Raw genomic sequence first — 15,205 nt, 5'->3', positions numbered from 1 at the left:
ATAAGGTGCTAAAGGAAGTGTATGGCATGTCTGCCTTCATTCGCAGCATGGAGTATAAAAGTTGGCAAGTTACATTGCTGTTGTGTAAGAAAACTTCAGTCAGGCCACATTTGGAGTAATGTATGCAGTTCTGGTTGCCAAACCGTAGGAAGAATGTGAAGACTTTGGAGAGATTTATCAGGACATTGCCTGGCTTGGAGTGTATTAGCTATAAGGAGGTTGGATAAACTTAGATTGTTTTCACTACAGCATTGGAGGCTGAGCGGTGACCTGATATAAAGTTATGAGGGGAATGGATAGTCAGTCTTTTCCCAGGGTGGAAATGTCAAATACTAGGGGCACAGGTTTAAATGAGAGGGAGAAAGTTTAAAGGAGACGTGCAAAACAAGATTTTTACAGAGGGAGGTTGATGCCTGAAATGCACTGACAGGGAAGGTGGTAGAAACAGATAAGACAGCAACATTTAAGAGGCATTTAGACAGACTCACAAACAGGCAGGGAATAGAGGGATATCAACCATATGCATTTAGTTTAGAATGGCATAATGGTTGGTGCACACATGACGGGCTGAAGGGCCTGTTCCTGAGCTTTACTGTTCTATATTCTATGTTAAATTATACTCACCTTTGCAACATCCTAGTGAATCTCCTCTCATCCCCTCCAGTGCAATCATATTCTTTCTCAGTGTGGTGACCAGAACTGCACACAGTACTCCAGCTGTGGCTTGACCAAAGTTCTGCACAGCTCCAAGAGAACCTGCTGCTCTTATAATCTATGTCATGACTGATAAAAGCAAATATCCCATGCACCACCTCAAGCACCCTTTGAACCTGACCTGATGCCTTCAGGGATCATTGGACAAGCATCCCAAGATCCCTCTGCTTCTCTGCACTTCCTAGTGTCCAGTCATTCACTGAGTACTCCCTTGTCTTGTTATTTCTTCCAAAGTGTATCACCTCTCACCTTTCAGGGTTACATTCCATCTGCTAGGGATCTACAATCGGACTAATCCATCTATATGTTCCTGTAACCCAAGACCTTCCTTCTCACTATTATTCATCTAGCCAATCTTCACATCATCCACAAACTTACTTATCAAGCCCCTCCACGTTCTCATCAACATTGTTTATATATATCACAAACAATAAGGGACCCAGCACTGATCCCTGCCTCTGGACACCAGCTTCCAGTCACACAAACAGCAATTCACCATCCTCTCTATGAATAATTGATCACAGCAATTGCAAAAACAAGCCTTTAACAGAAGCATAAAGTATTGCTAAATAGGACCATGCCTGGATTTCATTAGATTTTTTATCTACTGTCTTCTGTTGGGGGCGTCCCCAATGGGCAGGCTCTGCATTAACCAGGTCGCTATGGTTTACTCAGCGAAGATCAGGTCATTGTTTCGCAACTTTTCATTCACAATGGCATTTAGGACACAGCTGGCTTGTAACTCAAAAGGAACAGATGGCACAATGTTAGCCTCCCACAACCACTAATTCAATTTCTAAATTGTACACAATTCACATGAACAACATTCGGCAGGAACTTGTGGGCAGCCTAACATTCATCCCAGAGCTCTCGAGAATTGCCAATTCCCCAACACATTACTAGTTTCCCAGATCCACTTTAAATGGATGAATCAAAAGATTTTCAACAACAGATAATGATGTTTCCACAGAAAACACACCAAAATGAAGAAGGTCCCGCCATCCCCCATCATCTAAAAGTAAAGCTCACTGCAAAAGGGAAACGTACGCACAAGAGACGCAGGACAGCTGCCCGGTTAGGATTGTATTAATAATTAGATCATCCCATTTCATGTTTTGCGCTTGTAACTCAGTATTTTAGTGCACTCAGGCGCCACATCAGTTTTCATGCCGCAATGCATTATACAAGTTCATAAAATATGGGGCATATAAATGCAGTTCTTACCCATGAACCCTCAGTAAAGTGTCATTTTTAATCAGCATAAATGAACATATTAGATTTACCAGAATCAGAAAATACCGATTTAGTTGCAACTTGTCATAACTGAAGTTAAACTAATGACAAGTTGACAAGTAGTCTTTCACCTTTTTTTTTGGTCTAGAACAAGGATGACAAGGAAAGCTATAAATCAGTTTCACTCCACTTCATAAAGCATTTCAATTCTACATATATTTACTACCATTTATGCATCAGCCTACATTTAAAACACAGTTGACCTGGTCGTTTGTCTTATTGCGGTTGTGGGATTTAGCTGCACCGAAATTGGTCAATACATTTTCCACAATTATTGTATTTCCAAAATACACCAAAACAGTTGTAAAGCTCTTTGGCACATTCTTAAAGATGTGAGAATCATTATACAAATGCAAATATTTAGGTATGCTATTTGTTCAGTACTTGAACTTATATAGTGCTTATAAATGTCAAAAAAGTCCCATGTCATAAAAGAACAGTATAAATAAAAAGTAGCTGAAGTCAGAGTAGGCCATTCAACCTTCCAAGTCTGCTCCACCATTCAATGATTTTCTACTTTAATAATATTCTCGTGCATTATCAGCATATCCTGTGATGCTTTCAATATGTAGAATTTCAGGGAGGTAATACTCCCTGTAGAGTCATCCTCAAATCTCCACTTGTTTTCAAAGGACGTGGTTTAGCACATTAGACACTAGAGAGCAGCTCTGTCAATGGAAACATTTATAAAAACCTAGACATTCCACAAACCAAAACAAATATGGGTCTGTAATAAGGGCTGCTGCAATTTCCATGTTCCTGAGGCAGTAAAGCAGGGTGTACAAGGGCAAGAGACTGCAATGTACCTTTCTAAAAATAACACCTAACCAGAGGAAGTCAGTCCCAAACTAATCAAAGTTGCCAAGTTACCTGCATCATAAGCAATATTTTCTGTAAGCCAAACAGCCCACTAAAATGCTTCGACTAATACCACACAAATGTCTGCAAGCCAAATATGCTATGTTTAAATAAGAAAATTGAATAAAAATGGTGTTGAACATGCATTGTTCCCAAGTCATTTGTTTTTTCAGATGAGCTGCTGGAGTCTCACTAAATCAACCGTGCAAGGGTGACAGGAGGTCAGAAGTTGGGAATTGTGCGATGAACAACTCATGTTCTGACTCCCCAAAGCTGGCCCATTATCTACAAGGCACACGTCAGGAGTATGATGGAATAATCTCTATTTGCGTGAATGAGTGCACCTCTAACAACACTTAAAAAGCTCCACATCATTCGGGGCAAAGCACCCCAACCACCACCTTAAAAATTCGACGGGTCAGATGGCCTACTCCTGCTCCAATTTATGTTCTTACATTTACTCCCTCCACCATAGATGTATGCTGACAGCAGTAAAGGTCATCTACAAATTGCATGACAGTAATTCACTACGGCACCTTCAACATCACCTTCCAAACCAACAGCCTCACCTAGAAGGACAAGGGATGCAATTGCAGGAGACCATCATTTGCAAGCCACAAATCCCATGCGGACTTAGAACTTTATTGCTGTTCCTTCACCGTCATGGAATCTAAATCATGGCAACCACTTTCCAGTTGAACTGGAGTGTACCTGCAGCAGATGGACTGCAGTGGTTGAAGACGACAGCTCATCACTACCTGCTCAAGGGAAAATAAGAAAGTAGGCAAAAAATGCTGGTTTAAAGACTGACGCACATATTCCATGAAAAAAAAATAAAAGTCATGGGCATATATTACTGGACAACGTACATTTCTCCAAATTCACAAACAACTAATAAGTAACACAAAAATTCCAATTGTAGCTTATCTGTGTTCAATATGTTCTCTACTTCAGCACATTTATGAGAATGTTTTAGAGAGATTCCATTTCCCAGGTCCCAAGCAAATCCAAGGCAAGTTTCTCACTTCAGCATGTGCCTCTGCAAGCATCACAAGGAGTCACTCTTCTACAGATGCTTTATATAGAAGTTAGTATTGTGATCTGAAGCATTAACAACCAAAGAAACAAAACTAAAATTAGGACCTCCTCTCCTCCCTCTGCTCCCTCAAGTGAATAATATATTCGGTAACAGCTTTCTACACTAATTGAAACATGGATAACTTCTGAGAGATCACACCATTATCTGATATCTGCATTTAAAACTATCACACAGTAATGGTCTTCCATTTGGGCAAAAGTGACAGAAATTAATCATTGTGAAAGCTACCGGCAATACTTAACATGGACTTTAAGGTGGAAATAATATTTTCATGTCCCAAACTCAGAAATTCTGAAAAGATATTTGCCTTTTTCAGAAGCAAGCTACCCTGTGGCAAGCACTTTGTTGTTTAAAAATATTTAGAAAACTAGCTCCAAAATATATTTTGCAAACACTTAAACACAAGGCCAAGGTAGGGAATTAACTTAAATGAGGGCTTATTTCACACAAATCAACCAAGATTCTCGCTAATTATCTTTAAATAGGTATGGAACACTGCCGAACATTAATCTTCAGCAGGAAGGTTTGATCTCAATGCACATATTGCAGGTTTTGTCCTTGCAATGAGAACAGAAATCTGTTATCCTGACACTGGTGCAGCATACAGTAGGTAGAAAAGTTTTAAATAAAGTACAAAATCCCGACACGGGGTAATAAGCAAATAGAAATTAGTGCAGCTCAGGAAGCAGGCATATAATGCTGAACAACAGAGTTTGTGCACAGCAGTGTCCAAGGAGACTAAGAAGAGTTTATAGATGCTGAACCTAGTACACTGGAATGTGCAAATGTCACAGTACTGGAGAAGCAATGAGTAGGATACAACAGTTGTGCAAAGACCAGAATAGTCAAAGAGGATGATAAGAAATAAAGTTATTGATTTTGACGAGTGTGGATCACTACTTAGTTCCCCTCCATTTAAGAAAGAGCAACTAGATGCAGCATTTATATCCCATTTGATTTTGCTACATGCCTATATTTCACCTGACGAAGGGGCAATGCTCTAAAAGCTTGTGATTTCAAATAAACCTGTGGAACTATAACCGGGCATCATGTGACTTTTGACTTTGCCTATAAGAAAGCACCTAGATAAAATGTCAAAGCACTTGTCCATTTCCCTCACTCTTTTCATCAAAGTGTTCGACTTGTGACAGGATCTTGGTCACAATCCATACATCAGGCAAGCAGCTGTTACAATTACTGAAGCAGAATATAGAGTATCAAGAAACATGCAGCTAAGACAGGCAAATGAAATGAGGGTTCAGATCAGCCATGGTCTAATTGAATGACAGAAACAAAGCAGCCTCTCAGGCTTGCTCTATGTGCTATAAAGTCTGTTTACCAGAAACTGCTCATTTTCTTTGATGGTTACTTGATAGTTACCAGTGAATGGACTATAACTAATCTTCCCTGCAGCATTACAGCTTTGTAGTTTCAGTGCTTTCTTGGTCACCAACTCTACCTCACCATCTCCCTTGACCTCTTCAGCTGTCTCTAATTTGTCACATTTCTGTTCATCCTGCAGTGGACACCAGGTAAGCAATATTTTCTAAATAAACGCTAGTAAAAAGTCACTGACTGCATCCTTCTTCCTGTTTGATTGCCTCATACAGAAGCAATTCTTTTGTAAATGTTGTGCGGTCTTTGAGTACAGATGATTTTCCAACAAAATGACTGTCTTCTTCCAATTACATAATAGTGTCTGACTCTGCACTTACTTCCATTTTAGCTCAATTGCTATTGAAACTTTGATCCATTGCTTTATCTCAAGAATTGACTATTCCAATGCTCTCTAGGCCAATATCCCAACTTTCATTCCACATAAACCTATTTACCCACACAATAAGTCCAGTTTATCCTTCATCCCTGTTGTCACTGACCTACATCGAATCCTGGCAATGTTTAAGTTCGTTCAATTCCTCCAGGGCCTCACTGTCTCCACAGCCCACCATTCCTGTAACTTCCTGCTATATCACACTGGTGAAATTTTCTTTTGAGTTCTCAAATTGATTTTCAGTTAACAATTTTATTTTGATCACCTCTCGCCTTGCAGATCACAAATAATATTCACTGTGCCTATTTTATAAAAAAATTTTTCACAATTTAAAATGCCTCAGTTAGGTCAGGAGAAGAGACGTTTAATTTCGCATTTCTGGTAGCATCCTTGTACCTTTGATTGTACACATATAGAGAAACTACTTCCTTTTGTAATTGGAATCAGTCATGATAGGTCATTATTTTAATTGTTTTAAATCTATAAGAAAGGAAACAAGTATTTTTTAAAAACTTAAGACACTGATTTTGAACATGAAAACATGGTGGTGTCAGATTCCATGGCAACTTTTTAAAAGCAGCTGAATATATATTTGAGGAGGGGTAATTTTCTGAGTTTTTAAGAAAAAGTATAGAATAGAATAGAAATTTATCATATGTACTTTTACATGAAGAATACAGTGAAAACTTAAGTCACCCAACATGGCACCTACATCAATAACAGAAGTTATAGATAATAAGAAGTGGAGTTGTAGGCCTACATTTGATGGCTTTTTTCAATGAGACACATATTGTTTTCTGAGGGTTAAGTCTTTTAACTTGCCTTCCTCAAAAGGCAACAGGCACAGTATCTTTAAATATTTTTGACAGATTCTTGATTACCAAGGAGATGAAAAATTCTTGGGGATATGCAAGAATGTACAGTTGAGATTAAAATCAGCCATGATTTTATTGAATGACAGAGCAGGCTTTGGAGGTCCAAGTGGCCTGCTCTTGTTCCTTGTTAGTATGCCACCACATGATGGCTGAATGGCTGTCTCCTGTGATAGAAGATTGTATGGTTCCATTCTAGGGATGGTTGCAGTGAGTGTCTATGTTGCAACCCATGTCATTACTGCAGAAGTATGTCAGATTTTGTATAGAGGGAGATTATCAGACAAATCAAGTCCTGCCAACACAAAATCCAAAATGGATTCAAATTTTTTTTCCCCTTATTCATTCATAGGATGAGGGCGTCATTGGCTAGGCAGCATTTATTGCCCATCCCTAATTGCCCAGAGGGCAGTTAAGCTTGCTGTGGTTCTGGAGTCACATATAGGCCAGACCAGGTAAGGATGGCAGTTTCCTTCCCTAAAGGTCATTAGTGAACCAGATGTGTTTTTCCTGACAATTGGCAATGGATTTATGGTCATCATTAGACTCTTAATTCGAGATATTTATTGAATTCAAATTCCACCATCTGCCGTGGCAGGATTCGAATCTGGGTCCCCAGAACGTTATGTGGGTCTCTGGATAAACAGTCCAGCGGTAATACTACTAGGCCATCGCCTTCCCTCCATCTCTTTTCTTTTCAATTCTCATCTCACTGTTAATAACCTTGGTGTGCTCATTCCCGCTTTTTATTTTGATGTTGGCCTCCAAATTAGTACACGTTTTGCTTTTTAAAGCACTAACGTACCCTACTTTACCAAGTTAAGCATTTAGTGAATTAAAACCTTCCTTTTAATGGTTGGGTTTGTAGAGTGGATGCTCTAAGTTTTCTTCAAGTTGTGTCATCTTATCAGCCACAGCATCTCAAGGTTGCCTTCCAGAGTCACCAAAACTTTTTCAAGTGCACACAGTCTCACTGGTAGTGATGTGGTCTGCATGAGTACAGGCCACATTCAGCACAGAAATAAGCAAAGGCAGTACAAATTGTGCCAATGTTTCCTTTTTCTTTTAGCTTGCACACATTGAGCAACAGCTGTTGCTCAGAGTAGAAAACTATAAAGGGATGGATTGTCAGTTTGCTGCCTAAAGGTAAAGCTTCATTCTCAATAAATGCTGCATATTATGTAAACCACTTAAAAACCTACCCCTTAAAATCTGAAGCTGAAATTTGGATCAAAATAATTAGCTAAGTGATCGTCTAATTCATGCTGTATGGCAGTAATTTTTCTGCCAGCACATCATGACAGGCCATTTATTCCAGAAACCCAGGAACTTCTCAGGAAAGGAAGAAAGAGTTTGTTTTTTCAAGAATTTCCCAGAAGCCGCAGACTGTCAGCTGATTTCCTCCCAGTCCATCCACAAAGTGTTCTGCTGATAAAGGCACATTTCACAACAGCTGAAAGATGCAACTTTGAGGTCCTCACAGTGTGAAGCAATTAAATTAAAGACAGCACCTTATATAAATGCAGTTACTTTCCTTCCACTAGGTGAGACTGCTAGATATGTCAGCTAAGCATAATTAGAGTTCCATTGTGGGAAAATAAAAACAATAACGACCTTGCCAATATCCGCTCGCTTCAATGAAAGAATACATAGTCTTCCACTAAAAACGTAGCTTTGAAAATAAAGATTTCTGGAGGATTTGATTTGCTCAACTAACTGTTGTTTTGCCAAGTGCAAAACATTTTGTGTGTAGTTTATTATATAAAAGGAGGGGAAAAAGGCACAAATTAATTACAAATGGCCACATGCATTCATGTGTTACGTATGTGGGTGGTGTAATTGCAGCGTTCTTAACTGAAGACCCATAAATACTGCTTTTTCCATCCAACATTCAGAACTCTTAGTGAACATGTTGCAAAAGAGAAACAAGAACACAAAATCTCAACTTCAACACCAGGAAGTATCACTCTGGTCACTTTGTGCAAAAATACTAAACATACTAATATATTTATAGCATTGCTAATGTATTTATAGTGTTGCTCCACGCAGCACCCAACAACTCTTCCAACTACCCCCATTGTACATTGATAGCTAAATTTAAATCTCAAACGTGCCCTCCGCACCACTTTATTTAGTGCACAAGCTATTCTGCTTGTCCTCTGAGCAAGACAGTGATTGTCTGTAAATTTGCTCAGAATTAAGGATATTTTTCTATTGTGAAAGGACCCAACGGAAAATGCTTTGAGATGTCATCAAATTGGCTTCACATGGAGCTTTTACAGTCAACACAGAAAAGCATTCACCCTATCAGTCTGAATCAGATTGGAACTAGGTCTCTGAAATGAAAAGGACAGCAGCAAACCCATTCACACTTCCCACATATTTCTGGTTATGAAAAAATGAACTGAACCAGAAAAACAGCTCATTGCAGTCTTTTAACTGAATGAACATCACAATCTAAAGTATTTCACAGGCGCACTAAAGTTCAGAGGATTAGGGTGGTTAGAAGGCAGTCTTCATCTTGATACCTGCTTTAACTGTACCCCTGCAATATCGTCAGGCTCTTGCTCCCCAAGGAAGTAAACAGCTTGTATGCATGCGATTAGATAAATATGAGCACTCCTCATAGCCACACACATACACACACAATTGCTTTGCAGCTAAAGTCTAACTATCACGTGGCAACATGCCAAGCCATGCAAACAATGCGCATCCCAGGGCAGAGAGTAATTAGATTAGAATGGATGCATGCAGAAAACAACGGATTAATTCCGAGTGTAACTGTTTGACTGGATGGCAGTAACCAACTGAAGAGCTCAGCGAGAGGACATTCTTCTTCTTTGATTTGGAAAACCAGTGAACCTGATTAAGCGACATTGGCCACAATTTACCTGCTCCCTCTACACCATTATAGCTCACTTTCTCTCTCCAGTATTGTATGGCTATTGTGATTTAGTTGGTAGTGTTGTCACCTCCAGCTCACGGGGTTCCTAGGTCAAATCCCACTGCAGGACAGGATACAAAATTCGAGATGACACTGTAGTGCTGAAGTTGCTCTCTTTCAGATGAGATATTAAACCCTGCGGGTTCCTCCACTCTCTCAAGTGAACATTGTGAAAAGTCAGCAGTCATGTTCTATCATAATGCATTAGAGTGAAATTGCACTCATTTTATTTAACTGTCACTATCCAGTCTTGGGAGGGATTTATGCGTAAAGTATTTAATGGCATGAATTGCATAACTTACCTATTGTTTTAAATGAAACAGATAACCCTCTCTAATCCTGACTTTAAAGTAGGGGACTGCACACTTTTAGGAGAAGCAAACTATATCTATTTGAATAGGCAGCAGAGAGCATTGGTGCTTTTAACAAACTTTGCAGGATTTTTTCTTACTAGATATTCCAGCTACTCTAATTGTTAAGGTGCACTGGTGGATGGGATCATGCAACTCTAACACCTCACAAATATCCATCTTTTCTAAATCACAATGTATCAAAACAGCATTGATAGCTGCGTATGTAATGAAATTGCAATGTTTTGGGAAAATACTTAAAACTACGAGAAGAAACTGAAACAGGCATAGACCACAGGATACCTCAGCTCTGCTCCACTAATTAAATATCCATATCTAATATTTTGACTCAACATATACTTTCCACCCCCTTCTCTTTTGCTGCCTCCTCTCTTCTAAACCTGGACAACATTCAACCTTGGGCTGATAAGTGGTTGATAAATAACACCTGTACCATACAAGTGCCATGCGGTGGCCACCATCAACAAGACAGAATCCAACAATATCTCCATGTTCAATGGCGTTACCGTTGCAGAAAACCTTGCCAACATCCTGGCAGTTACCACTAACCTAAAACTTAACTGGACCAGCCATAAAAACACAGCAGCAACAACAACAGGTCAAGAGGTTGGGAATTCTACAGCATTTAATTTACCTCCTGACTTGACAAATCCTGATAGAACATAGAACATAGAACACAGAACACAGAACATAGAACACAGAACACAGAACATAGAACATAGAACATTACAGCACAGTACAGGCCCTTCGGCCCTCGATGTTGCGCCGACCTGTGAAACCAATCTGAAGCCCATCTAACCTAAACTATTCCATTATCATCCATATGTTTATCCAATGACCATTTAAATGCCCTTAAAGTGGGCGAGTCTACTACTTTTGCAGGCAGGGCATTCCATGCCCTTACTACACTCTGAGTAAAGAGCCTACCTCTGACATCTGTCCTATATCTATCACTCCTCAATTTAAAGCTTCGTCCCCTCGTGCTAGCCATCACCATCCGAGGAAAAAGGCTCCCACTGTCCACCCTATCTAATCCTCTGATCATCTTGTATGTCTCTATCAAGTCACTTCTTAACCTTCTTCTCTCTAACGAAAACAGCCTCAAGACCCTCAGCCTTTCCTCATAAGACCTTCCCTCCATACCAGGCAACATCCTTGTAAATCTCCTCTGCACCCTTTCCAATGCTTCCACATCCTTCCTATAATGCGGTGACCAGAACTGTACGCAATACTCCAAGTGCGGCCGCACCAGAGTTTTGTTCACTGCTGGCTTGTGCCTAGTCAATAATGTGAAGGAATACTTTTTAGTTGCCTGAATGAGTGCAACTCGAATAACACTCAAGTAGCTCAACAAAGTAGCTTGCTTGACTGGTGCCTCATCCACCACCTTAAACATTCAATCCCTCCACTGCCAATGCTGAGGGACAGCAGTGTGTACTATATTCAAGGTGCACTGCAGCAACTTGCCAAGCCTTCTTCAACAGCTCCTTCCAACCATGCAATCTCTATTGCAGATGAGCAAAGGAAAACATACATGGAATGCCACCACCTGAACATTCCCTCCAAACACCCGAACCAGAGATCCTTCCCTAACTGCACTGACAACACACAAACATTAGGACTTCAACAAGGCAGCTCAGTATCAGCTTCTCAAGCAGAATTCATTTTGAGGAACAAAAGACAGCCTTGCCCTTGAGAGCAATGTGATTCATAAAAAATAAACATGATCTTCCAGCCTTGACTTTCCTATTTTCTGCTAGCCAACTCCTCCTCCTCTTTACAAGTTCATTCCTCACGCTGTTCCTTTCTTCCCTACTACCACCTATCTTCTCCACTATTTCTTTCCCCCTTCACCACTCTCTCATTCCCTCCATTTTCTTCATTCTTTCTCTATTCTCTTCCCTCTCCTGCCTCCTGCATTCACTTCTCCTTGCTTTATGGTTCCCTTCCCTGTCCTAAGCCCTCCACTCTTCCCCAACCCCTCCTTCACCCACACTCCTGTCCCTTTCCTTTCCTCTGCCATCTCCTTCCCTCTCCCTCTGCTACCCCTCCACTTCCTTCCCTCTGCCACTTAGTCCCCTCATTCTCCCCCGTTCCCTCCACCTTGGCCACTCCTTTCTCTGCACCCCCTCTGCAACACCCTGACCCAATTCTCCCTTCTATCAAACCCCCCTCCCTGTTCCCCTCGATGACCATTGTCTCTGTTCTGCCTCTCCCAGGCTACCCCACTGTTCCCCCTCCCTCATTTCGATCCTTATTCCTGCTCCAAACTCCTTTCCAACTGCCTCCACCAAACAGTTGCACGTTGCACAACCATCAGTTACCAGGGTTTGAATAGAGCTGTTCAGTTTTGTACATATCCTGGCAAAAGTCACATACTGAAAGACTAAGTTTGATGATGACAACGACAACAACAATTAAGGCAGCTGTAAGTAAAGAAACCCACCGAATTCAGCACTGCTTCCTGTTTTGCTATTTATAAATTATTCAGAAACAGAAAAAAACATTTTTTTTCCAGATGCTGCTTTGGAGTCTATGCTTTAAGTACTGAAAATATTCGTGATAAAGATGTTTTCATTGATCTCTCTGCACGTTTGGCTGTTAGAAACTGATACTCACTTCAGCCTCCTTCTGCAGCAAAATCTTGTCCTTGTCAACTGTTTCATCCTCCACGTCCCTGGTGATACAGAGAGAGAAAATCAGAAACTTGTCTAACTCAAGGTCGCTGCCCATCCCTCATGGTGACCTCCTCCCTGTGCTGGATTCTTCCTTGGGTAAGTATGTCAATTAGGTGCAATTGGAAATTATTTGCAGGGAAACCCACACAAATGCATCCAAAATCATCTCACATACAATCACGTACTGTCAATCTGCATCTATTAAAAAATGGTGGAAATAGTGACATGACAACCTGAATTCAAACAGAACTGAGCCATCCTAATGGAAGAAAGCACTGAATTGTATTATTAAAGAATATACTACGTCCAAAAGCCATTCCAATAGCAGTTTGAGGATTTTTATCATGGGGTTTCTTTTAGTATTAACAGTTTGAAAGCTCCAGATGTCAACTGTTCTTATATTTAATTAATACACATGCAGAATATACGGGTATATTTAATACATGACTTGTACCAACCCGATCATCAGGTCCCTATAAAAGAAGGATTGTTACATTTTCCTGCCAGAAATACCGCTAGAAAGGATGATCCTGAGTGTGACATCAGAGGACATGACAAAAACAAGCACCTAGTATGCTAATCCCATTTTCCAGCACTTGGCCAAAGGCCTTGCATATCTTGGCACATCTAAACACTTCTTAAATGTTGACAGTTTCTGCCTCTACTACCCTTATAGAAAGCAAGTACCAGAATCCCACCACCCTCCGGGTGAAAAATAAATGTCCTCACATCTCCACTAAACCTCCTGCCCCTTACCTTAAATCTGTGTTCCCTCGTCACGGATCCCTCCACCAAGTGGAAAAGTTCCTTCCTGTCTACCCTACCCATGTCCCTCAATTTTATACATCACAATCACATGCTGCCTCCTCTTGCCCAAAGAAAACAACCCGTCTAGCCAATCTCTCTTCACAACAAAAGCTCTCCAGCCCAGGCAACATCCTGGTAAATCTGCTCTGGACCCCCTCCTGTAATGTAAATTCCAAAACTGCAAACAATGCTCTAGCTGTGGCCTAACTAACATTTTATATAGTTCCAGCATAATCTCCTTGTTCTTAAACTCAATGCCTTGACTAGCAAAGCCAAGTATCCATTATGCCTTCTTAACCACTTCATCTACCTGTCTCACTGCCTAAGGGACTAGTGGGACTTGCAGACCAAGATCCCTCTGATGCTTGGTGCTTCCCTACCACTCCTCATATATTCCCTTACCTTGTTTGGCCTGCCCAAGCACATCACCTCAATTATCCAGATTGAATTCCATTTGCCGCAGATCAGCCCAGCCAACCAGCCCACTTATATCCTGCTGCAATCTGAGGCTATCCGCCTCCATATTTAGCACCCCACCAATTTTTGTACCATTCGCAAACTTACTGACCGACCTCCTATATTCATGTCTAAATTGTATACAACAAACGGCGAGAGCCCAACGTTGATCCTTGCAGAATCTCACTGAACACAAGCTTAGTCAGAAAAATACCCCTTGTCTATCGTCCTCAACTTCCTGCTACTCAGGTGTTTCTCTCAACGTCCCTTTCTGTCTTTTTAATCTAATTTCCTGCAGTTTTCTGAGATATTCCCTATATTTGGACTGGCTGACTTGAATTTTTTTTTTATTGTTTCAAGTTTAAAATTTGACCCTGTTCTTCTTTTCCCCTCGATTGGAATATGCCAGATTTTGGCATTTTCTATTTCCTGTTAGAATGTTTCTGTTATCTATGACAGGTTATGGCCATATTTGGCAATTCCTTCCCTTTGCCATGCCTTACATTTTATCTGGGCAAAGTAATTTATAGCAAATTGAAAAGTAATGATTCTCCAGTCAAATTCCTTGTGTTCAACAGTTCCCTCTTCTATTCATACATTGACTTATTATATTGTGGTCGTTGCTTCTCAGATACTCTCACCCTTTCAAGTCATCTGAGTGGCTCTGCTTAAATACTTTAATAGGGCAATTACTGCAAAAGAAAAAGAAAAGAACTGTGGGTACTGGAAATCTGAAATAAACTTTGAAAATGATGGAAACATTCAGCAGTTCTGGCAGCCTCTGTGGAGGGAGAAACTGAGTCGTTTCAGGGTGATGATCCATGAGATCGGATTTTCTCCTTATTCTTTCATGGAAACTGGGTGATATTGAGAGGGTCAGCATTTGTTGCCCAACTCAAATTGCCCTTGAATACAATTAAGAGTTAACCACATTACTGAGGGTGCTGAGTCACATGTAGGCCAGACTTGGGAAGGATGGCAGATATACTTGCCTAAGGATGTTGGTGAACTGTATGGATTTTTATGTCAATTGACAATAGCGATCATGGTCATTACTGAGATTAACTTTCCAGTTTAATTCATTTAAATTTCAGCAGTTGCCATGGTGGGATTTGAGTCTATGACCCCACAACATTAACCTGGGCCTCTGGATAACTTGTCCAGTGACATTACCACAATGCCAGAGTCTCCCCAGAAAACAGGTTTTATTGACTCTTTCTCTCACCAGAGGCTGGCAACATCTATATCCAGTATTTTCTATTTTTATTTAAGGAGTGCACGCCTCCTTTTTAAGAGCTGCAACAGATCATTTTAGAAAATAATAGCAAATGCATTGCAAACA

At 40.5% G+C, this 15,205-nt stretch overlaps 1 protein-coding gene across 3 annotated transcripts in view; it reads right to left on the bottom strand.

Moving 5' to 3' along the window:
* Window positions 1-15,205, bottom strand: part of zgc:63587 (uncharacterized protein LOC393431 homolog) — a 122,379-nt gene that overhangs the window by 12,921 nt on the left and 94,253 nt on the right. For all 3 annotated transcript variants that reach the window (XM_048611242.1, XM_048611241.1, XM_048611243.1), the window contains one exon: window positions 12,542-12,599. In XM_048611242.1, the coding sequence (XP_048467199.1) occupies window positions 12,542-12,599 (58 nt within the window). The remainder of the gene's footprint in view (window positions 1-12,541; window positions 12,600-15,205) is intronic.

Source organism: Rhincodon typus, chromosome 24 (assembly GCF_021869965.1).
Source record: "Rhincodon typus isolate 14 chromosome 24, sRhiTyp1.1, whole genome shotgun sequence".
NCBI classification, from domain to species: domain Eukaryota; kingdom Metazoa; phylum Chordata; class Chondrichthyes; order Orectolobiformes; family Rhincodontidae; genus Rhincodon; species Rhincodon typus.
The sequence above is the reverse complement of the archived record's forward strand: the minus strand, read 5'-3'. Positions and strand labels throughout refer to the sequence as shown.